Source organism: Sycon ciliatum, chromosome 10, assembly GCF_964019385.1.
Source record: "Sycon ciliatum chromosome 10, ocSycCili1.1, whole genome shotgun sequence".
Taxonomy (NCBI): domain Eukaryota; kingdom Metazoa; phylum Porifera; class Calcarea; order Leucosolenida; family Sycettidae; genus Sycon; species Sycon ciliatum.
The window spans coordinates 2442891-2468092 of NC_088652.1; the positions used below are offsets into that span (position 1 = coordinate 2442891).

Genomic DNA, 25202 nt, shown 5'->3' on the forward strand with positions numbered 1-25202 from the left:
GGGTCTCCCCGGGAGAGGGGAGAGAGACTCAAAAGGAATCTTGGAAAGATGACTCAATTGGCTATTGAACCACCCAGCGGCCGACACCCCCTGAAGTCACCAAACTAGGGTGGACTTGAAATGATCCCACTTATGGGCTCACCACACCTCAGTAAGTCGGTGAGGACAAGGTGCAGAAAAAGGATTGACGGCATCAGGGTATCCGTCCCGGGATCCAACTGCAGCTACCCCTGCCCCCAGTGAAAGTAATAGTTGGTACTAGTGTGGGTGGTTAAATCAGAGTGGATCTGATATAAGCTTCACTAGCACCATTGATTACACAAGAGTTAGTCTAGCCAGTAGCAGTCCATGGTTAACAGGTATGTATACTTCAAACAGAAAGTATATGAACCCTGAAACCAACAAAGGTGGTAGGTACAACAATACACCTTCAAGCAGCCGAGCCCGTTGGCAACAGGCCCAACACTATCTGGCATAAGTGTACCCACCAACCGAACTAGCTGGCACACACACACACACACACACACACACACACACACACACACACACACACACACATGGTCCTGGTAAACACTGCCATTACTTGTCACGTGTCCCCTCGCGGGGCCGACAACATGGAAAACGACGCGCGACGGCAGAAAGTCGGCAGTCCGCCGAGATCAGGGACCATGTTCAATCGGCACGACGAGAGAGCCATACACACACACACACACACACACACACACACACACACACACACACACACACACACACACACACACACACACACACACACACAGCAGCAGCAGCAGCAGCAGCTAGCACCAGCAACATGCAGAACAACATATCTACCTTCAGGGGCACGTTCACACAAAATAGTATCATTTTCACCATTCAAAAAAAAAGAAAGACTAGATTTGTCACGCTATGCTGTGCTGTGGCGTGCCGTGGTGTGGGTTATCTACGGCCGCAAACAACTATGGTCAGCGGCATGTCTTCGGGGAAAAGCCGGTGCTTACCTGATCTCGGCGACTTGTTCCGGGCTGAACTTCACAACGTCCTCGTGTTCAATGTAGAAGTCCTTGGCACAGGGCGGTAGAGCTGTGCACAATGTACAGAGCATGCACAATGCACAGAGCATGCACAGAGCATGCACAGAGCATGCACAATGTACAGAGCATGCACAACGTGCAGAGCATGCACAATGTACAGAGCATACACAACGTACAACATTACACTGAATTGAAACAGCACTTCTGAACAGCCGGGCGTGTCAACAAGAAAAAAAACAAGGCCAGCATCACAACACGCCCGTATCGGTTTCCTTGAAAAGCGCTACAGTAAACCGTGAAACGTTTGCGAACTGGAATGTCAAACCAATGGGCTCATTGCGCAATGACGCAATTTGTACCGAGAACACCTCGCATAGCCACCTGGGTATGGTCGTCTGGGGTGTTGAACAGTGCATTGCTGATCCCAGCGTACTCACATGCATTACTCATACCTTCCATGTTTGGCAATACGCAATGGGTCCATTGAGTATTTTAATCTGGAATGTGTTGTGATTTCTGCTACGAGCGCGAAATTGCAAAAACAAAGCCGGTGCGAAACGTAGACCGGTGGCAAACTAACTAACTAACGACATCGACTCCAATCGCTCACATTTCCTGGCGCGCCGCCTTCGTCTGTGCTAGGAAAACAACCACAGTTCATGTGAGACCCGGCTAGAGGCCGAGTTCCCCGCATTCGTGGGAACGCCACCACCCCCAAGGAGCAAGGCAGCGCATGCGCAGCTTCTTAAGCGGTGGCAGATGAGTAGATCAGACCCACCACCAAAGTGGGTCAAAGCCCGAGAAATCCCACTGGCTGCATCCACACTGGCAAAGCGCAAACTAAAGCCAGCACACAACTGTTCACAGTATCTAGGCAATGTACAGTTGCAGTACAATAGAGTACTGTCGGCTGCTGAAGACACGGAGCGCCGAAGAACAGAGTGCTGAAGAACAGAGTGCCGAAGAACAGAGTGCCGAAGACACGTAGTGCTGAGGAACGGAGTGCCGAAGAACGACCAGGCTAGGATTTCACCAAGCACAGCATACATAGTATTAGTAGTACTGTTCTTTCAATCAAATGAACCCCTCGATAGGTCGATGGGTCATATCGTAATAATAACAATAATACCAAACTTTGAAAGTAAAAAACGGTGACTCAACTGTGCATAGACTGTAATACTTGAAAATAAGAACGGTCAAGGCTAGGAGGCTGACCCTCCAGGTCTTCGGCGACCGGCAGTACTGTAGACAATATAAACGGATGAGGACTTTAGCCAGCGCAAGGCAGGAGAATCTTACCCGCCCATTTCTGCTTTGTCATCTCATCACTGCGAGCTATGGCAGCTGCCCAGTTGAAACTGCATACACAAAGACATACGCGCGCACACACACACACACACGCGCGCGCGCGCGCACACCACACACACAAACACACAGTCATATAAGCACACACACTTGTACTTGTTGCTCACTGCCAAAACTGGTCACGTGGGTCTCCCCAGGAGAGGGGAGAGAGACTCAAAAGGAATCTTGGAAAGATGACTCAATTGGCTAATGAACCGCCCAACGGCCGACACCCCCTGAAATCTCCAAAACTCTGGGTGGGCTTGAAAATGATCCCACTTATGGGCTCACCACACCTCAGTAAGTGGGTGAGGACAAGGTGCACAAAAAGGATTGTCGACATCAGGGTATCCGTCCCGGAATCCAACTGCAGTTGCCCCTGCCCCCAGTGAAGGTAATATTTGCTACTAGTGTGGGTGGCTAAATCAGAGTGGATCTGATATCAGCTTCACTAGCACCATTGATTACACAAGAGTTAATCTAGCCAGAAGCAGTCCATGGTTAACAGGTATGTATACTTCAAATACATAGAGGCAATATGCTTTGGTTCTGCAAGAGTGCTCAATGCCTGATTCAGGCAGAGCGGCGTACGGCTGAAACTCTGAGTCACAACGGAATTAATTTGCCAAGGTTTTCATTGTGTGCCTTTGTGTATACTTCAAATAGAAAGTATGTGAACCCTGGAACCAACAAAGGTGGCAGGTACAACATTACACCTTCAAGTAGCCAAGCCCGTTGGCAACAGACCCAACACAATCAGGCAAAAGTGTACCCACCAACGGAACTAGCACCCCCCCCCCCCCCCCCCCACACACACACACAGGCCAGGCACCCACACGGCACTGCTGTCTTCTTCGCCAGCACGCAGCCTGGCCAGTGACAACTCTTTCGCCACTCACTACCACGCACATGTGATGATGATGTCATTCTCATCATCTCTCTTGTCCTGCCTGGAATACTGTAAACATGTAATTTTAGGTACACTAAAACTTCAGGTTTCAGGTACAATGTAGATTTAGGTGACCAGCGTTCCCTTCACATACAGTGCATACTCTAGTGCCTTTAGGTGTAATTTAAAGGGGAAGTATACCCTAAAATCAAATTTTCACCAGTTGTAGTCTTCGGGGTGCTGAGTCGAATGGTCTTGGTCCGAGGAAGCTGAGACGCTCCCTTCCTACTTGAATCCCAATCGAACTCGCGCACTTCCACCGAAACTGGGTGACTGCGCCCTACTAGATGGGGATTTGTATGCAAAATGTCACTAAAAGCGCCATTTCGTTCTTATAAAAGCACGGATGACCGCGATTGGCCCATATGTTGTAGTCTTTTGGACGCTGAGTCGACTGGTTTTGGTTCGAAAAGGCTGCGATGCAGCGTTCCTCCTTTATTCCCAATCGAACATGGTTGAACAAGCGGTCACGTGCTCCTGCGTACACCAGTCACCGTGCCTGCAGGGTACAACTTACTAGCCTGTTTGACCTTTTTTGGGTGCAGTCCTGTCACTCGAGTTGAACTCGAGTTGAACCTTGGTGTGAAAGTTGTCGCCTGCTGGCGCGGTGACCAGGTGATTTTGGCACCCAGGAGCACGTGACCGCTTGTTCAACCATGTTCGATTGGGAATAAAGGAGGAACGCTGCATCGCAGCCTTTTCGGACCAAAACCAGTCGACTCAGCGTCCAAAAGACTACAACATATGGGCCAATCGCGGTCATCCGTGCTTTTATAAGAACGAAATGGCGCTTTTAGTGACACTTTGCATACAAATCCCCATCTAGTAGGGCGCAGTCACCCAGTTTCGGTGGAAGTGCGCGAGTTCGATTGGGATTCAAGTAGGAAGGGAGCGTCGCAGCTTCCTCGGACCAAGACCATTCGACTCAGCACCCAGAAGACTACAACTGGTCAAAATTTGATTTTAGGGTATACTTCTCCTTTAAATTTAGGTGCCTGGTTTCTTTACCGAAATCACAGAAATTAAAGTTACACCGAAAATTACATGTTTTACAGTATGTGATGATGTCATACGCATCAACATTGTGCCCCGCCTGGACTAGGCGATGATGTCATTCGCATCACCACATTATTGTCCTGCCTGGACTACGCAATGATGTCATACCCATCAACATTGTGTCCTGCCTGGCCTACGCAATGATGTCATTCGCATCACCACATTATTGTCCTGCCTGGAATATTGTGATGCTGCATGGCGGATTGTGATGATGTCACTCTCATCACCTCAAGTCCTCCATTGAGCTATTAAACTACAGCAATCATTCATGCAGTCAGCAAAGAAGAAGCCTGACGCTTGCACGTGATCAGAACAGCAAGGAATGACGCTGGACAAACCAACAGGCAGACAGCGCGCTAGAAATCTGACTTGGAGGCAAAAGAAAATGTTGAACGGCCTGTGCTTGGACGACAGCTACACCATAGCTCAGTGGCTAGTTAGAGGATCGCTGGCCTCAAGCGAGGGTCCCTGGTTCGAGTCCTGGTGGCGACAGTCAATTTTTTCTTCAGACTTGTCCCGTTTCCATTCCGTCAACTAGTGACTAGAGGCATCTACGTAGTAGAAACCTCCCTCTTGTACGGGCCAGATAATTCTGCATACTGTTAAACATGTAATTTTCGGTGTATTAAACTTTATTTTCGGTGATTTCGGTACAGAAAGCAGGCACCTAAATTTAAATTACACCTAAAAGGCACTAGAGTATGCACTGTATGCGAAGAGAAAGCTGGTCACCTAATTCTACATTACACCTGAAACCTGGCAGGTTCCTGGCACCGAAATTTTAATGCACCTAAAATTCCAGGTTTTACAGTACCATCAACAAACTCGCGTACGGCTGCAGTAAACTATAAAAATCAATTTAACCCTTTCACGGTCTCAAACTATCGTAACTCGTAACTCAGTCAATTTATGAGCAAATTCGAACATCTAAATATCTGGGTTGAAGAGAAAGCTCCGGGCTATCCGTAGGAACAATCGCCGAAGCGATAGAGTGAACGGCTGCGATGCTACGAAGCTCGCGATCTGCGTCACGGCTCATTTGCGATTTGAGTGGGCGAGCTGGGTCTTGAGGACGGGTTTTCCCTTTGCAGCTGGCTCTCGCCATAGAGACACGGATTCAAATTTGAGTACGGACTCGCAGCACTCCTCACAAAAAAATGCGAGCTCGATGTGAGCAAGGAGAGGGAAATGGCTGTTGAATCTTGTTTCTCGTCGTGAATCAAGCACTGGGGCGATGTCGCTGCGCTGCAGCGCTGGATCCACGACACGCTTGGTGTCGAATTGTAGCTCGGCGTGTTGCTCGTGTCCAGAGCTTTCCAGAGAGCCCAAGATCACGAAATCAGCGAAGGGAAACTGAAGTTATGGATGAATCAAGGTACGAAATTGTTGAATTCTGTAAATAGCCTCATTTTTAACTGAATTCTGAGACCGTGAAAGGGTTAATCCAGCTGCGGACAGAACTGTTTCGTCCGTTGTGGACTCGTCAGCGCAGTTTTAAGTCCTAGCAAATCAATTGGGGTTAAGCTTACTCAGGATTACGTGCCTTCTGACTGCCGACCGTGGAGGCGGGTGGCGCGGGGTTGAAGTCAATGCTACCGTTGGTGCTGCTGCTGCTGCTGTTGGTGGCAGTGACCGCTAGGATGCTGTCCGGATTACTGCTGATGAACCCTTGCCTACTACTATTGCCAAATCCACCAACGCCACCACTGGTGTTGGTGGGGACGGCGTGGCTGGACGCCTCGCCAGTACTGGCCGCGCCCCAGCGATCGCCGCGAGCCCCGGAGGAGATGGTGGAGCCGAAGTTACTGCCGTCGAATCCGCCGCCACCGCCGCCGCCAGCGCCACCACTGGATGGAAACCCGGGCGGGCCGCCGCCGCCACTGCCTGCAGTTGATACAATCAACAAGGAACACATCAAGGAAGGGAACGCGTGTGAAGAGTGCAGGTATAAATACTAGTAATACATGCGTGTACGTGAACTGTAGGCACATGGCTTCCAAATCACCATTTACGTCAAGACTGCGTCCCCGCCAGCTACCGGCGATGTGTTCACCAAACACAGCCGATCCTGAGGGTTTGTCACCGCCGATGATTTATCTCAAATCACACAAGTGACCGTTAGCCATCAGTGAGACCACAAGTCATTGCAAGAGGTCTGTCCACACCAGGGTGGTACGGCGGGTTCCATGAAAGCATCTAGCTCCCTAACTTACCACCTGCCACTGCGGCATCGATCATTTCAATCGCCTTGCTGCGAGCGGTACTGCTTCCGCTGATTATGATTGGAGTCGTGGTGCCGTTGGAGCCGTCGCGGTTCACCTGCAAGTATACACAAGGACACACACGAGGATACAAGGACATGTGCATGCACCCACGCCCCCACACCCACGCACGCATACACATACCCCCCCCAACACACACACACACACAGAAACAAGTGCATACAGTCATGCATTAATGTCCACTGAGCGGTAAGGTTAAGATTTCTAAATAACTCAATCTACCAAGTAGCACAGGTGTCGAGAATACCATTTTAATGTTTTTTTTTCTTTCACATTCAGTGCTGCAATCATCGATGTTAGTAAAAGTAAAGTAAATGATCGTGTCCGTTCCCGGAAGGGAACTCACGACGGCCGCTAACACCCGGTAAACCCTAGCGGCAGATGCAGCGCCTCACGGTGGGGGTGAGGGGATAAGTCTCACAACCACCGGCACAAGTGTCGAGAAACCCCATTAGCCGCGTCCATGTACCCCTTGTGCCTGGCCACAAGTTCACAGTTGACTGTGGATAGCAGCATGGCTGGAAAAACCGCTCCCAGGCAGGACTTGAGCCAGGTACCTCTCGTATCTCAATCATGGTCTTTGACCAACCCACTGTGCCTGCCTGGCACCGTACTTCCCAAACAATAAGTCGCACCCCCACTTTGACGTTTGACACACATACCATACTCACTCAATTAGAAGCCGGGGTTTCTATTTTTTCAAAGCCAGGTTTGGGGGGGGGGGGGGAGGCTTCTATTCAGGAGGGGCTTTTATTATTCCAAACCCGTAATCCACTCAAAATTATTTATTTTTTTAAACGAGAAATTTGAATTAAAGGGGAAGTTAAGGCAAAAATTAAAATTTTACCAGTTGTAGTCTTCGGGGTGCTGAGTCGAATGGTCTTGGTCCGAGAAAGCTGAGACGCTCCCTTCCTACTTGAATCCCAATCGAACTCGCGCACTTCCACCGAAACTGGGTGACTGCGCCCTACTAGATGGGGATTTGTATGCAAAATGTCACTAAAAGCGCCGTTTCGTTCTTATAAAAGCACGGATGACCGCGATTGGCCCATATGTTGTAGTCTTTTGGACGCTGAGTCGACTGGTTTTGGTCCGAAAAGGCTGCGATGCAGCGTTCCTCCTTTATTCCCAATCGAACATGCTTGAACAAGTGGTCACGTGCTCCTGGGTGCCAAAATCACCTGGTCACCACGCCAGCAGGCGACAACTTTCACACCAAGGTTCAACTCGAGTGACAGGACTGCACCCAAAAAAGGTCAAAACAGGCTGTAAGTTGTACCCTGCAGGCACGGTGACCAGGTGACTGGTGTACGCAGGAGCACGTGACCGCTTGTTCAACCATGTTCGATTGGGAATTAGGGGCGAACGCTGCATCGCAGCCTTTTCGGACCGAAACCAGTCGACTCAGCGTCCAAAAGACTACAACATATGGGCCAATCGCGGTCATCCATGCTTTTATAAGAACAAAATGGCGCTTTTAGTGACATTTTGCATACAAATCCCCATCTCGTAGGGCGCAGTCACCCAGTTTCGGTGGAAGTGCGCGAGTTCGATTGGGATTCAAGTAGGAAGGGAGCGTCTCAGCTTTCTCGGACCAAGACCATTCGACTCAGCACCCCGAAGACTACAACTGGTGAAATTTTAATTTTTGCCTTAACTTCCCCTTTAAGTGCAGTTTCAATACATGCATATACCGTATATTATTATAAGCGCCGTGCTTATATTTTTTCAACACCCCTCTACCCCGTGCTTATATTGGAGACCGTGCTTATATTTTTTCAAACAATACGTCCATACAGAGCAAGAAGAAATACATGCTATATATCATGCATGCAGCATTGATTTCCACCAAGACCGTGCTAATAATAGAGACTGTGCTTATAATGTTTCGAAAGGTGCTCACAGTGTGCTAGTATTAGAGACTGTGCTAGTAATGGAGACCTGTGCTTATAATAGAGAATATACGGTAAGTAGGACATCACACTCAATGGCAAGTCGCATCCCGGGGGATTCCCCTTCTTTGCCCTCGAAATTAGTGTAAAAAAGGCGTGACTTGCACTGTATACGCAGAAACATTCGTCTGGAATTAAATTTCGTCTTTTTCGTCCAGGGAGCTTCTGGAATAAAATAAATGCCGGACTAATGTCGGTTTGTCCAGCTTTTCAATACACTCCATGGACGCAATTTACAACCGGACGAACTCCCTTTCTTTGGACTTGGACGAAATTACTGACCGGCGAAATTTTCTGCCTGTACAGTATTCGGGGAAACAGGGTATGCAACATAGCTGAGGTGGCCCATCAATTGCCAACGGGGGGTTGAGGGAGTATGAAGTTGGTGACCTACCTTGACACGAGCACCGGAGGAGTCCTCAATTTCACGAATCTTGGAACCACCACGACCTGACCACCGTCGCCATCAAAACAACAATGACGACAGCACCAACATCAACAACAACAAAAACAACAACAACAACATCAACAACAACATGCAGCACCAGCAAAGGCAGCAGCAGCAGAAGCAGCACCAGCAAAGTCAGCAGCAGCAGCACCGAAACAGAAATCAATTGATACTTTGGCCTGTGTGTGACACCTTGATGGCGGACTGAAAGACCAAGGTGCAAACTTGTTCACAGAGCAAAGAGTATTACAGTCATACATGCACAATGATGATTATGCAGTTGGTATGGAGAAGCAGACCATAGCAGAATGTCAGAATGTGTTGTTGCTGCTGTTGTTGTTGTTGTTGTTGTTGTTGTTGTTGTTGTTGTAATGGACATACCGATGACAAGACGAATGCTGCTGCTAGCCACATCCACAGTCTCTGTCTCTCCGCTGGACGGCTCAGCATGCGTGGATGCACCGCCGCCGAATCCACCGCCGCCACCAGCACCAGCACCAGCACCAAATCCACTGCCAACCGAATCGGATGTGTTTCCAAAACCACCACCGAAACCACTACCGATGCTACCGGTGCCACCGCCGAAGCCACCACCACCACCACCACCAGTGTTGCCGCCGGCGGCACGGCGATCTGAATGGAGAAGCCAGCACAAATAGAATAGAAAATCCATCAAGAGATCAGTGGCATGCACCAGCTTACTGCACTGTATGACGATATACGCAATAGTGCCAAGCTGGAAAAAATAGAGACTGACAGAGAGAGGTGGGGGGGGGAGGGAGAGAGAGGTGGGGGGGGAGAGAGAGAGGGAGAGAGAGAGAGAGAGAGAGAGAGAGAGAGAGAGAGAGAGAGAGAGAGAGAGAGAGAGAGAGAGAGAGAGAGAGAGAGAGAGAGAGAGAGCGAGCGAGAGAGCGAGAGAGCGAGAGAGAGAGAGAGAGAGAGAGAGAGAGAGAGAGAGAGAGAGAGAGAGGAGGAGGAGGAGGAGGAGGAGGAGGAGGAGGAGGAGGAGGAGAAGGAGGAGGAGAAGGAGGAGGAGAAGGAGGAGGAGAAGGAGGAGGAGAAGGAGGAGGAGAAGGAGAAGGAGGAGAGAGGAGGAGGAGGAGGAGGAGGAGGAGGAGGAGGAGGAGGAGGAGGAGGAGGAGGAGGAGGAGGAGGAGGAGGAGGAGGAGGAGGAGAGAATAATTACTAGACCTTTGCAGAAGGAGATTGAACTGACTACATGCGCAAACAAATTGTTCTACCGTATTTTCCAAAGTATAGGCCGCACTAGAAAATAAGCCACAGCCAGATTGTTTGTCATGAAATACAGACATCCACCCTGTATATCACAGTTCAGTTGACCACAGTTGACCAATCTCGGCCGCAGTGGCACCTGAAAACCCGAGGCATAGGTTTAGGCGGCTGGATGGTGTTGCATCCAGCCGCCTAAACCTATGTCTCGGGATTTCAGCACACACACACACACACACACACACACAAACTAGTACCATGATAGCACAAGATGCGAACACTCATTAGTTTGAGGGGAAGATGCAAACGGGAAAAGTCTGAAGAAATAAACCGACTGTCACCACCAGGACTCGAACCAGGAACCCTCGCTTATGGCCAGCGATGCTCTACCGCTAAGCTAAGGATGTAGTCGTCATCCAAGCAGCGCCTGTTCAACATTTCTTCAGACTTCAAGATGCAAACTGAGCACATACCATTGGCTAGCATATCCTTGATCTTGGCCTCGGCCTGCTCGACATTAGAAGCAGCACCGGTGACTGTGACCGATGTAGACGTGCCGTCATCCGTGCTCCTGTCAATCTGTACAGATCATCACCGACATTATGCAACACAAGGCACAGAATAAGCCCATGCCCTACCCAGACGCTCACGTGTGCACGGATCGACCGACATACAGGAAGACGTGCCCGCCTGACGTTACGGCTGAGATGCTACAAAGGCGTGAGCGTGTGTGTGTGTGTTGTGCAGGCTTTTGCGAGCGTGTGTGGGCATGTGTGTATGTAAGACTATATGAAATGTGTGCTGCACGGCGAAATTGCTAAGTCAAACAACACTAAACGGGCAAAGACAAAACAAAGACAACGGGAGAAACGCAAAACGCGCTGCATAGCGTGGAATACAGCCGTCTCATCGAATTCTGAACTGGTGTGGATGCAAGGCGATGCAATGGACTTGCAAGTACGCTCCCACAAGTTTACGGACTGCATTGCAAGGTACATGCAACGGTGAAACCTGTCTAAGACGACCACTCAGGGGACCTTCAAAACGTGGCCTCTGTTACCAGGTGGTTACCTTATCCAGGGTCGTTTGATTGGAAATAGCATGCCTAGATTCTGGTTTCAGTGGTCTTCTAGGGCAGGCGGTCGCCTTATCCGAGTGGTCGCCTCGACAGGTTTTACTGTCCGATCATTACAGAACTAGAATGTTGGTCTGCACCCCAAGGCCATAGGCGAACGCAGCACCCAGATATTCCGAGGATTTCCTAGAGTAGAACCCGGGTTAGGGATCCACCTAACTCTGCGCGGACATAGCTGGACTCAGTTGTACAGGGATGGGCAAAAAGGTGTGCAAAACGACTTTTTGTGAGTAGATGGACCCCGGAAAAATAGTTTGGAGTGAAACAAATTACGGCTTCGTCGGAAACCCACGATTTATCGTTTCCTTTTTGGCCTTGTGGTTATGCATGCTGTCTGCTGACCATGAAGTTGTGAGTTCAAATCCCAACAAATCTTCAAATCAAACATTTTTTCTTCATTTTTTCATTGTTTTGGTGATCACGCTGGTAGAGGCGACGGTTTCAAATAGGACACAGGTTGCAAACCGGAACGGACTCAATATTCACTTTCTCTCTTGGTATTTTGATTAAAACATATGTCACAGTGAGACTACGATGTGTTATACTCCGAGCCAAAATTTCATGGCTCTGCGATGACCAGAAGCGCCATATCAAGCAGGTGAGTTTTTGACGTGTTGCTTCGCACTGCGACTTGAGTTTTACGACTTTCGAAAAATCAACTTCTTGTCGCAGGTAAACAGCGGCTCGCCTCTCGCCAATAAAGCACCGCATACCAATCAAAACTAATGGAAGCACACACAAGGCTTATTGTTACTCTGTACTGGCCGTCGTGGAGCGATCGCAATTACCTAATTTCAGACCCAGAGTGAATTTGACGTGCACTCTAAAACGTGTCCGGTTTGGAGCCACCTCTGATTTGAACTTTTTTGAAGCGAAAAATTGGGCAACTTGGAGGCAATGGGTCAACACAAAGGAGTGGCTCAGTTCGATTGACTCTGGCCCCAGAGCAAACTTGAACATGCCAGTTTCCTTCCACAAACATATTTCGAGTGAAAAATCAACGCTGATGATCGGCTTGGGTCTATACAAATTTGGCTGTCAAAGCGTCCCGGTATCGAGCCGTCCCCTCTACAAGACAAAGAAGGTGGCTGCGCCAAACGACTTGTTGTTGGAGCTCGCGTTTCCTGCCGAACTGACTGACACTTGACTGGCTCACGCCATTTGAAGTTGTGAACACACACAACACTGAAACCGTGTGAGTGAACACGGAAGTCATTGCGCTGTAGCTTCGTGTTGTTGAATACACCGGCACATCGATCGATTTCTGTTTGAGAATTATTTTAGTAATTGAGATCGCTAATTTATTTGAATTTAGGAGTCAACGCCGTCTTCTATCAGCTTTCACAGGCGTCTGCTTTCAAAAAGTCGTCGAAGTCACACGGATAGCTCTGCCACTTCAAGGCCTTGGGAATGAGTCTGTGTCAATGCCGTTTTCGTCACATCGTGAGAGTAAATTGCATCCGCGGCAGCTCAAAGAATCGATTTGGTCACAAAACGGACGCATCCCGCTCGTCAAAATTTACCACACTTTCGACATGTCCTCTCTGACTCCATATCGATGCGAGGAAGAACTCGTTTGTTGTAAACCAGACGACCATGTACGAGTACCAATGAGTGAGTAGTCGTTTTTCATGCTTTCGCGCGGAATATTTCTTCGAGTTCACAGTGAGTTTTTCCAGGCAGCGCTCATACGGTAAGACGGCAAACTCCCCGAGCGATCGCCAGGATTGCTAATCTTTTTGAAACTGACTATAGACAATGGTACGTCCTACACCCTGTGACTGCTAAGCGCTTTGATTTGTATTCCCTAACCATCTATAGTCCATTCATAAAAAGATGGGTCTTTGCTCTGGCGAGCTCCCGTATTTAGCGATTTTTCGTGATATTATCGTACACAGTGCTGCGAAATTTGAAATTTGAAAAAAGGTCCAAAAAGGGTACCCGAGCTGGGGTTCGAACCGCACGATGCACTGTTGAAGGCGGGGTCAAACGGCCTGGATTTTGATAGTTTTTCCCAATTCAGTGCTTTTGGGGCAAAGCCCGGCCGAAATCCTATTCTTGTTAGGGCTTGCTTTTCGAACAAATAGACTTCAGAAACATAATTGGAAGAGGATTCCATAGGGGGCTGAAGAAATTTTTTACAAAACTCAAAGTTTGACCCATTTATGGCCAAAAGCTAGAAGTCCATCTTTTTATGAATGGACTGTAAGGAGCGCCCAACGCATCACCGCACAACGCCCACTAACCTGAATGTCGGAGCAGAACTGGTCTCTCAACGAGCGGATGGTTGCACCTTGCCGTCCTGGTAAGGAGAAACGAAACGACGCACACAAGAAGAGAGTGCAGCGCCAGCACACATGCACCCACATCGCCACGCCGGCAGGGGTAGAAAGGCAGAGCACAATTAAGGATTCTGGTCTCATCGATGTCTAAAAGCCTCGGGATTTTCGTTGTTAAAATTCAAAACTTTAAACACACACACACACACAGACACACACCTCACCACCACATACTCTGGCATGCACTGGCTGTTGGCAGCCACCTAGGAGAATGAAAGAAGCACCCCCCACCCCACACACACCTGTCGGAAGGCTACCTACCCTCTTGCCAAAGCATTTTGGAAGTTGGACTAGTTTCGGCTCCACAATCCAGTGTGTCGTTACTATAATTATAGCTTTCATGGCTGAGGTTGTTGGTACGTCTGTTGGCCCTGGGTTCCCAGTACCCAGTTGCCGAGGCTGGTTGGTAAAATAACTCCAATTTCACTTCAAGGTACCAGTGCATCTAGTGTCTGCTTTTATCAAAGCAGCGTGCTGTCTATACTGGTTACCCCAGCAAGTGTAGGGTGTGCATAGGTAACTGTCTTGGTCGTCCTATTCCGATGTACTCCGTGTGGTGTAGACCAGGTGTGCATTGGGGGGTCGATTCACATGGCTTTGCCAGTTGTGTGGATTAGACAGTTATCTGGCGCTTGTCTTGATCTGTTTCAATCAGAATCAGATCCGCTATCGTTGTTATAAAGAGAAAATCTGTGGGTGCACATCCAGTGCATTTGCAGATTTGCGTGCTTCTCTTGCGACGGGCGTTACATGGTGTGTGTGTGTGGGGGGGGGGGGGGGGGGGGGGTGCTTCTTTCACACACATACATATACACACGCACGCACCCACGCACGCACACAGCCCCCCCCCCCCCCCCACACACACACACACAGCCAGCCAGTGGTCCCTCTAAAGGGTGATCCAGACATGTAATGCCACTGCTGGCACTAGTGTTGAAACGAGCGTATCTATAACAAACGAGCGATCAGTTCCACTAACGAGCAAGCTATCGAGCGAGCTAACGAGTTTCATTGATGTGGCAAATATGATTTTTTGAACAATTTTTTTTCTAAGTTCAATTTTTTCAGCTGGTTCAAATAATTATCACCGCCGGCATTTGGGGTTGCTGCTGCTTCACTTCGGACTGCTGTTTGGTGTCGAGATGTCTTTTCAGCGCCGTCGTCGAGTAGCCTTTGTAAGAATAGACCGTTTTGCAAAGATTGCAAGTAGCCCTGGTCTTCGCTGCATCGCGGGAGAAAACTTCCAAACGACTGAGCGTAATTATTTACTTTCACTCGAATGGAGAGGTGACCGAAGCATATCCTGCGACAGGTCAGCAGATGCGGAACAAGACATCAGTAGAGTCCACCAAAGCTGCAAGTGCAACGACTATTGTCAACTCAAGTGTCATGATTTTCACTTTGCGCGGGACTGGACTCTCGATCGACCAGGGAGTCGTAAAATATTGTACGACTCCCCGGTCGACATGTACTGCCATGTGTACGGAGTGCAGTGTACGGTGTTCGTTAGTGCAAACGAGCTGGCCGCACAAACGAGCCGAGTTTCTGGCGAGCGAGCTAACGAGTATCCGGTGAGATCGTTTCAACACTAGCTGGCACACTGACAACTCACCAATGATCAGGCCTAGTGAAACATTGGGAATGCGGAAAGTGGTACTGCCTTGCTCTCCTCCATTGTCACCACCTCCAAATCCACCACTTGAACCACCTCCAAAGCCAGCGCTCGCGCCACCACCAAATCCACCAGCAGAACTGCCACCAAATCCACCACCTGAGCCACCACCGAAGCCGCCACTTGGGCCACCACCGAAGCCGCCACCAAACCCCCCACCAGCGTTGCCTCCGGCGCTGGATCCTGTGCAGTGGGAAAAGTAGCAAAACATGCATGTTCCCCAGCACACGTAAGTGCACACACATACACACACACGAACACATGCGCACATACACACACACGAACACGTGCGCACATACACACACATATACACACAAAACTAAACATTGATGCACATACACACACACACAACAATATACATGGTGGGGATGACGGCCTGGCAAGGGCGAAACTTCCTAAGCTGGCTGCCTGTCTCAACACAGTTGCATAGCCGGCGGTAATGCGGGTTTGCAAACTACATTACCTTTGCACATGTGCCGGCAATACAGTGCAAGTGCTTAGACTACAGCCGGCATAGAACTGACGACATCAAAAATACTCTGGCCAGAAGGTATACTGCAACAACATAGTGTAGTTTAAAAGGATTGATGTCTCGACAGTCCACAGTACTGCCAGGCGCCGAAGAACGGACGAGCTAGCATTTCACTAAGCACAGCATACCAATGTATACACGGTGGCTGAACGGTACATACTCAGTAGACTGTAGTACTGTAAAACATGTAATTTTAGGTGCATTAACCCTTTACTGTCCGATTAAAATGTATACAAGCCCACGCAACCACAAAATCTGAAACTAAAATTAGACGTAACTTTGGTTTGAATTTGACGATTTCCACGATCTTGGGCATCCTGGAAAGGTCTTGACGAGACGAACGCAATGAGCCCACACTCGGCGCCACAGGATGCACTGGTCCAGCGCTGCAAGCCAGGGAACGCGCAAAAGCGCTGAGCTCACGCTCGAGATCGATCTCAATCCACCATGTCACCCCTGTTGCTCGTATCGAGCTCAAATATTTTCGTAGAGACTCCCGGGAACCTACTTTTGAATTAGAATCGGTGTAGCCTTGCCAACAGGTGACGTAAACAGGGAAAATCCCAGCCGTCGACATGCGCGTCGCGCTCTGAACGCACATTTCCCGGGATCAGAATTACGAGTGCGATAACTCAGCAACCGCTCTTCGTATCGCTTCGGGAATTGTTCGAGGCGACAGCTGAGACTTTTCTCTTCGACCTACATATTTCGATCTCTCCAAAATACCTAGATTTGAGCAAGTTACGATAATTTCAAAATGCCTACCCCATCGACCCCATTGGATCGATGCTTGTATGTACGGACAGTAAAGGGTTAAAATTTCGGTGCCAGGAACCTGCCAGGTTTCAGGTGTAATTTAGAATTAGGTGACCAGCTTTCTCTTCACATACAGTGCACACTCTAGTGCTTTTTAGGTGTAATTTAAATTTAGGTGCCTGGTTTCTCAACGGAAATCACCGAAATTAAAGTTACACCGAAAATTACAAGTTTTACAGTATATGAAAATAAGAACGATCTAGGCTAGGAGGCTGACCGCCCAGGTCTTCAGCGACTGACAGTACTGATAACAACAGAGCACAAACTGACTTTGCCAATGCCAGAACCACACACTAGCCGGAAAACCAGAAGGCTACTTTCAGCGACTGACAGTACTGATAACAACAGAGCACAGACTGACTTTGCCAATGCCAGAACCACACACTAGCCGGAAAACCAGAAGGCTACTGATGGGGAGCCGGGAAATGGAATCCAAAATGTGAAAACTCAACGATGACAACAAAAACATAGACGACACACGCGCGCGCTCACACACACACAGTCATACACACACACACACGTGTGCACATGCCCACACACATACACACACACAAACACGCACACTGACCTGCGATGACTTCATTGATCATGCGCTTGGCAGTGTCAATCTGCACGGGACTACCTCGCAGCATGATCGACGCCATCGGGCCTTGAGTATTCCGATCAAGCTGTTGTCGAGATAGGAAGGGAGTGAGATATGGGAGAAATAGAGAGAGACGAGAGAGAGACGGGAGAGAGAGAGAGAGAGAGACGAGAGAGAGACGAGACGAGAGAGACGGGACGAGACAGATGAGACGAGACGGAAACAATAGAAAATAAAGAGCACGGAAGGGAAGAACATGGCAGTGAGCTGGATGACAAACTTGATTAGGGCCAAAGAATACATTCACCCTGTCCTACTACTACTGCTGTACTGAGAAGGTGACTGACATGCCATTCCCAATGCAATACCACCCTAGGTAGATCCACAACTCCATAGAAGCTGATCACATAATACCGGATGTCTTGTCCTTTTCAGCTGGCACACCAAACCATCATGGCAGCCATCAACAGAACGTGCTGCATACTGAAACTGCACACCAGGTGGTGTTGTTGTTGTTGTTGTTGATTGGAATGGATTCGGACTTCATCTAGTATTTGCCTCCAAAACAACAGCTATGACAAATGTATCAGACATCGTCACCAAAACAGTGCTACAGTCCATTCATAAAAAAATGGGCCCTGGCTCTGGCGAGCTCCCGTATTTGGCGATTTTTCGTGATTTCATCGTACAGTGCAGCGAAATTTGAAATTTGAAAAAGGGTCCAAAAGGGTACCTGAACTGGGGTTCGAACCGCACAATGCATTGTTGCAGACGGGGTCAAACGGCCTGGATTTTACGTTTTTTCCCAATTCAATGCTTTGGGGGCAAAACCTGGCCGAAATCCTATTCTTGTTATGGCTTGCTTTTTGGAGAAAAAAACTTCAGAAACATAATTGGAAGAGGATTCCATAGGGGATTGCAGAAAAAATTCTAAAAAAACTCAAAGTTTGACCCATTTATGGCCAAAAGCTAGAAGTCCATCTTTTTCTGAATGGACTGTAGGCGCTGAAAGGTCTCAGCAAACTACAAACACTAAGCTCTGCTCCGAAGCTAGCTGCAGCATACAGGTCTCTACGGCATTAGATTTCAACTCCAACAATTGAAAATTGCCGTCTTCGCATCCTAGTACAGTGCTGGGCAGAGAAATCCAACCTCATGAATAAAGTAGTGTTGCGCTAGAGTGCACAGGCCAGTATGTGCAGTGCTAGGGCTGCGTAGCGCCCGGCAACGCTATTATTCATGAGGTTGGATTTCTTTGGACCGCACTGTAGACGAACGTATGTTCCTATGGAGCGGGCACTGCACCACCACATAGACCTGGTACAACACATGGGAACAGCAGGGGGTGGGAGTAGAGTGGCTTCACGTATTATCACATGACCATACGGGACAGCCGTGCTGGTTCCAACTCCCCCCCCCCCCCCCCCCCCCCCCCAAGTGAAAGAAATCGTAGAAGATTCACGTGGAGAGCCAAGGATTAAAATGAAAAACAAGGACCAAAGGTGACATTGGATTATTTCTTCAGACTTTTTCCCTTTTCCATTCCCTCAGCTTATGAAAAGGACCAAAGGCTTACATAAGCAGTGTTGCCACATCATTATAGCCAAATATCAGTAGACTGAAAAAAATAAAATGCCCCCCCCCCCCCTCATAGTAACCCTAATATATCGTAGAATCGAGCAAATAAACCCACCCGCGCATAAGCCTAGGCCAAGTTCGAACATCGCCAAGCTTCGTTGTACAAACCCACCAGCGGGATTCTACAGTGCACACGATTTCCCCCAGACAGCTGATGTTTGTATTGTAGGAGAGAGCTCTATGGAAACACTCGTAATGAGCAGTAAAAGCCAAAATTCTGGACCATGACTTCTAAACCAAGCACAAAGGTCAAGTTTGGACACTTTCACGGCTGTTGTCGGCAGGAGACGGTCAATTGTCGGCAGGTCGTGACAGGCCCCAAAAATCGGCAGGCTACTGACATGTCGGCAGGTGTGGCAACACAGCATAAGTATTATCAGAAGTTTGTCGCACACAAAAACTAACAAAATGTGAGTACCACATCGGGTACAGCACATCAGCTATCATTGTGCTAACTGTTGCACGTTCTGACTCATCAGCATCTTTCTCATAGTTGTTAGTAGCCAGTGCAGGCTGTCGTAATAAAACGACTCATCCGTGTTCCATTCCCGTGCATGGTACATGCATGGTGCGACGGCACAATGACAGCTGTCGCAAATCACACTATTACACGTGTTTTTTGGTGATTCCTGGTTAGCTGCTAGCTTTTCCCTACTCGAAGATGTTGCCGCCGCGAAATCTGGGGGTTTGTGTTCGTCCTGGCGAAAACCGTGTTTTGATCCGTTGAGGGAGACGAGAGATACAGTGCGAAGACGTACGATCTGTCTGAGAATCGGCGAAGAAGAAAGCTTCGCAGATGACCCGTAGTGGTTGGGAACAGAATGGAACATATACCAGTCGATGCCTGTCATGGTAGGGATGACTGCTACGGAGTTTTAGCCCCATGCTCCCCAGCGCTTTTTAGCGCCCGACGATAATTACCAAATTTCATCGATTTTCCATGTGGATCAAAGCATAGTCTCCTCAATCTTCTCCAGTCGAGCTGAGTCTGGACGCTACAATGTCGAGACGCGAAAAGAGAACATGCATGAACACACAGGAGCATCACATGCAGCTGCATTCTGCCTTGACGAAGCTGAGAACAACACCAGCACCACGCATTTGGAAGACATTTCGAAGAAGATGAAGAACTACATATCTGCGTTCAAAAAAGCCTCTGTACTGTGCAGTATGCATGCGTGCATGCGCGAAGCACGGGGTCCGCGGATCAACTTCGTTCAAAAATCATTGTGCCACACGGGTTGTATGATTTGTGTGCGATCATGGCCTTTCTTCTTGACAAACAAAACTGAAGTTTTTCGATCTTCAAATCGCCATAGCGTCCTTGTCATGACTCCAAATCAGCTGAAACTTTGCAGGAGGAATGAAAATGCCATGCTGAATCGATTGGTACCATTTTCGAAGGGTTTCCTTGAAAACTAAAATTTAGCCTGCACTGGCTATTGTTAGTGGTGGACAAACTACGGATAACATGATTGTACGCCTTTGCTCCTTTCTTTTTAATTTTAAATAAAGCAAATTACCGTATAAAAAAAAAATTAAAAAAGCAAAATCAGGAAAAAACCTTGGCGGCACAAAGTTGGAAACAAGCAACATTTACTGTTGCCTACCTGGATTCTTGCACCGCTGGTTTCCTCCAGCTCTCGTATCTTGGATCCGCCGCGGCCTAATCACACGCACCACACATCAGAGCAATATTTACACACAAAAAATACTCAACACAAACATTTTTGAGTGTTTTTACGACCACTCGACTCCATTGCAATGACTTGTTTGCAGCAGCAAATATTTCCACCCCCCACACTCGCTGGCTCTATGTCGCACTCTAGAGAACAATTTCTGCTATGGCGCCCGTTGGCCATCATCGGGGTACTAAAAAAGTAAAATGTGTTATACTGAAATGAAACTGTGGGAAAATTGAGATCATCAGACCATCGCTTTGAACATAATGCAGCAGTCAGAGATGCTCCAAGCTTGCCAAAAACTTACCTACAACAAATCGAACATCCTTGGAGGCAATTTCCATGGTGGTACCTCCATCGGAGTTGCCAAATCCGTCGCCAGGAGCATTGCTTCCAGGTCGAGGAGTCGGTCCATTGGCAGATATCCTGCCCCGGCCTCGCCCGACGCCTTGAACGCGGGGTCCGCCGCCAAATCCTTCCATTTGGCTATTCCTTCAAGGAACAGCACCACTCTTGAAGAACAGCAGCTGTTCGGGGCCTAGCAGAAGTGAACAGGTGAGGCGTGAGTGCACTAGTAGCCACTACAAAGAAAGAACTAGTCGAACTCAACAACTCAACACTGACTGTCTCACAATAATAAAAGCTGAAAGTGGCGAAAGGAATCAGATCTTGCATGCATGCGAAGGTTCCACGCTTCTACACAGCTGTGCAGACAGTTTGACTTCGACTCGTTCGAGTAGTTGGTGGCCCACGTGCACGTAGATCTACGTGCTCACCAGCAAAAAAAAAACAAAAAAAACTAATAAACCTAAAAAAAATTAATTCCTTCCGCAACATGTCATGGGCAAAGGAAAATCGTACAGATCAAAGAGTACGGTACGACTACGGGAGAGAAAATGGCGTACACACTTTTTGAAATGCGTAGATTTTTAAAATACATGTAGTACACCATAGTCATGTACTACATGTAGTATGTTCTCCAGAGCAGGGAGACCTACGCATACGTATGTTCTCCAGAGCAGGGAGCCCTACACATACCATCAAGAGTACATGTATAACCCCCCCCCCCCCCCCCGGGTGGGGGGTGTTATTTATTTATTTATTTATTTATTTATTGCAGCATCTCATAGCACAGTGAGAACACCGGCCAATCCCACTCAATCCCCATGCACCAGTCTTCTTACCTCGCATCTATCGTACCCAACCCTGCTCAACAGCAGCCACGACCTTGTTCCCACTCAACCCCCATGCACCAGTCTTCATACCTTGCACCTATCGTGCCCAACCCCGCTCAACAGCAGCCACGACCGTGTTCCCACTCAATCCCCATGCACCAGTTTTCATGCCTCGCACCTATCGTGCCCAACCCCACTCAACGTTTGTAAGAGAACAACCTCCACCTCAGTCCTGATACCACACCAGTAAACGCATCCCCCCACAACAATAACAATAATTCTTGCATTCGGATATGTACCCTGAACTGTCGTAGTATGAAACATAAACTGGCTGATATTACAGACCTCCTTGACCACCATAAAGTAGACATTTTGTGTATAACGGAAACGTGGCTAAATTCGTGCATCCCAGACGAGATCATTAAGATACCAGGTTACGACCTGTTCCGTCGTGACCGGTCCCAGTGCAGCACTACATGGAGCGACTTGGGTGGTGGTGGGGTAGCAGTTTTCTCTTCGTCCGCCCTTTGTGCTATGCGCCGCCGGGATCTAGAGTGCAACAATTCAGAGATGATAACTGTCGAAACAGGAGCTACAATCATTTCCTGTATGTACCGTCCTCCAAGACACGATAGTCTTGCATTCTGCAACTCATTCAGTCCTCTTCACCCCCTCGTTGACAACCGTCCAGTAATTGTCGTGGGAGACTTTAACTCCAAGAACAATGAGTGGAACAACGCAGACCCTACGAACACTGCAGGTAGACACATGCAGTCCGCCTTTGACGACTATGGCTTCACTATGGTCTCCAAGAACCATGGAACGAGGCCAACTAAAGATTCTAATCCGTCCCTAGACCTGATTTTAACTAATATGCCCCATCTTGTCACTTCATGTTACACATCCATGCCCATTGCAGACCACTGTCCTCTATTTTGCGCATATTCTCCACCAGAGAAACGCCACTCTAGAAGTACTGTCAACGCAGCCGCAGTCTCCAGAAAGGTTGACATGCACCTCCTCAGGCAGAAACTGAGCACACTACCATTGACCGAATGCATGCAGGGCACCAATGTGCACATCAGTTTCAGATGCATGGCCTACTCTGCACTGCTGGACCAGGCAATTCAGGCAGCAACGACCATCACACGCCGGAAAAACACCCAGTCGAACCAACCATGGTTCACAAAAAAACTTAAGACGCAACGTCAGCGAACTAACCGCCTCTATGTGCTCCACCGAAAGGAGCCACTCAACGATTCCTTACGAGCTGCATACAAACTCTCGCGCAACCTGTACCACCGGTCATTAAGAGCCGCCAAGGACACATACTTGTCAACGCTCGGATACACAATGCTTGGCAAGGAAAGAAAGGGTGGCTATGCGTGGTGGAAACGTGCCAAAGCAATATGCAATATTGACCAAACAAATAAAAAGGCAATTCCAGACCTGCAGAACGGCAATGAAATTCACAAAACAGATCAAGCGAAGGCCGAAACGCTGTGTACCTTCTTTGCCTGCCAATGCACCACTCAGTCAACGCCGCCGAATACTGTAGCAACTAGTATAACAATCAATGAAGCCGACGTCGATGGGAACAAATTTGGATTCGGAAACATACGCCCTGTTGAAGTCTTCGATGCAGCAAAGAGGCTGCAACAACATAAATCATCATCAGACATCAACCTGACAAACCGTATACTAAACCAATTCGCAGATATCCTTTCCCAATCACTATCAGTATTGTTCAACTAGAGCCTTGATGATGGTGTGTTCCCGTCCTCCTGGAAACCATCCACTGTAATACCGGTGTACAAGAATAGAGGTTGCGCCAAAGAGCCTACCAATTACAGACCTATATCCCTTCTCCCATGCATAGCGAAACTAATGGAAAAGATTCTCTCGGAACGTCTACTTCGATACTTGATGACCCAGGGTGTAATTTGTAAAGGTCAATTCGCATATGTACGCAACAAGTCTGTAACGGACCAACTTATCTTGCTAACCCAATCAATGGCTGTAAATATTGATAATGGCACTAATTTTGACCTGATATCTCTAGATTTCAGGAAAGCTTTCGACCGGGTCGACCACTCTATACTCCTAAAGAAATTCGGTAAGATTGCTACAGCTTCGTCAGTAAAATGGCTGAAGAGCTTCTTAGGGGATCGACAAATTGAAGTGAAGGTACATAGCACTAAATCGAAGAAGCGGAGCATCAACTGCGGAGTGCCTCAAGGTTCCCACCTTTCACCACTCCTATTCCTATTCTATATAAATGACCTGCCCAACGCTATGCAACATTGCACGCAATATCTATTTGCAGATGATGTCACCCTCCTACTGGCTTACAAACCTGAAGACACCCTCGCCAGTAGAGCGAACATGCAGTCTGATCTCGATGCATGTCAAACATGGGGCAGGAACAATGGAGGTGAATTCTCAGCAAGCAAGACATCCGTGCTGTGCCATAGAGCTATCAATGATACACCTACTGCAGGAATCCAATACCAAATGTACAATGAGCCATTAACGGTGGTTTCCGAACTGCAACATCTTGGCATCACCTTGACCGACAACCTGGATTTCCGCAAACATGTCGCCTCAATAACTTCGAAGTTCAGATATCGAGTGCACCTACTGTCAATTATGTCCCAGCAACTTACGCCTTCGGCAATGATCATACTGTACAAAGGGTTCGTAAGACCTTTGATCGAATATAGCTGTACGGTGTGGTCGTTTGGATCTAATAAGAAACCCATGACCACTCTTGATCAATTACAGGCAAGGTTTGCTAGAGCTCTACTGAAAAAGAAAAAAATTGCATTTGATTACACTTCTTCCAAATCTGTCTTAAATTCTAAATGCTCCCTAGAGTCACTAGCCTATCGTCGTCAAATCATCAGTCTCACTACTTTTCACAGATATGTTTTCCATCATCGTGATTACCTTGCTGATTTCCATTTCAAGATTACGAATAGTGAGCGACGACCAAATAAAATCATTCTTCCCAAATTTAAATCATTGTCTAAGTCTCTCTTCATGTTCCGAACTGCTATTCTATGGAACTGTTTACCCCCCAGTCTAACATCGGAAGCCTCGCTCTATAAGTTCAAAGCTGCCCTCAGGAAATTTACAGCTGACTATGCTTATGCAATCAACGGAATTCCGCCACCTTGCAGTTGATTTTCCCCATTTCTCTCCTCATCAATCCCTACTTGTCTTTGTACATACATCTACATCTACTGTTCTTTCAATCAAATGAACCCCTCGATAGGCACATTGCCTTTGGGTCATTTCATAATAATAATAATAAATAATAATACAAAGAGAGAGGG

At 48.1% G+C, this 25202-nt stretch overlaps 1 protein-coding gene across 1 annotated transcript in view; it reads right to left on the reverse strand.

Annotated features, from left to right (window-relative positions):
* Window positions 1–21369, reverse strand: part of LOC135826380 (uncharacterized) — a 44327-nt gene extending 22958 nt beyond the window's left edge. The window contains exons 1-12 of the mRNA XM_065338991.1: window positions 20997–21369; window positions 20618–20673; window positions 17355–17454; window positions 15379–15621; window positions 13674–13729; window positions 10766–10871; window positions 9444–9695; window positions 9009–9064; window positions 6594–6699; window positions 5910–6264; window positions 2331–2389; window positions 999–1080 (exon numbers count right to left, since the gene is read on the reverse strand). Coding sequence (XP_065195063.1) covers window positions 999–1080; window positions 2331–2389; window positions 5910–6264; window positions 6594–6699; window positions 9009–9064; window positions 9444–9695; window positions 10766–10871; window positions 13674–13729; window positions 15379–15621; window positions 17355–17454; window positions 20618–20673; window positions 20997–21171 — 1646 coding nt within the window. The 5' untranslated portion in view covers window positions 21172–21369. The remainder of the gene's footprint in view (window positions 1–998; window positions 1081–2330; window positions 2390–5909; window positions 6265–6593; window positions 6700–9008; window positions 9065–9443; window positions 9696–10765; window positions 10872–13673; window positions 13730–15378; window positions 15622–17354; window positions 17455–20617; window positions 20674–20996) is intronic.
* Between the last annotated feature and the right edge of the window lie 3833 nt (window positions 21370–25202).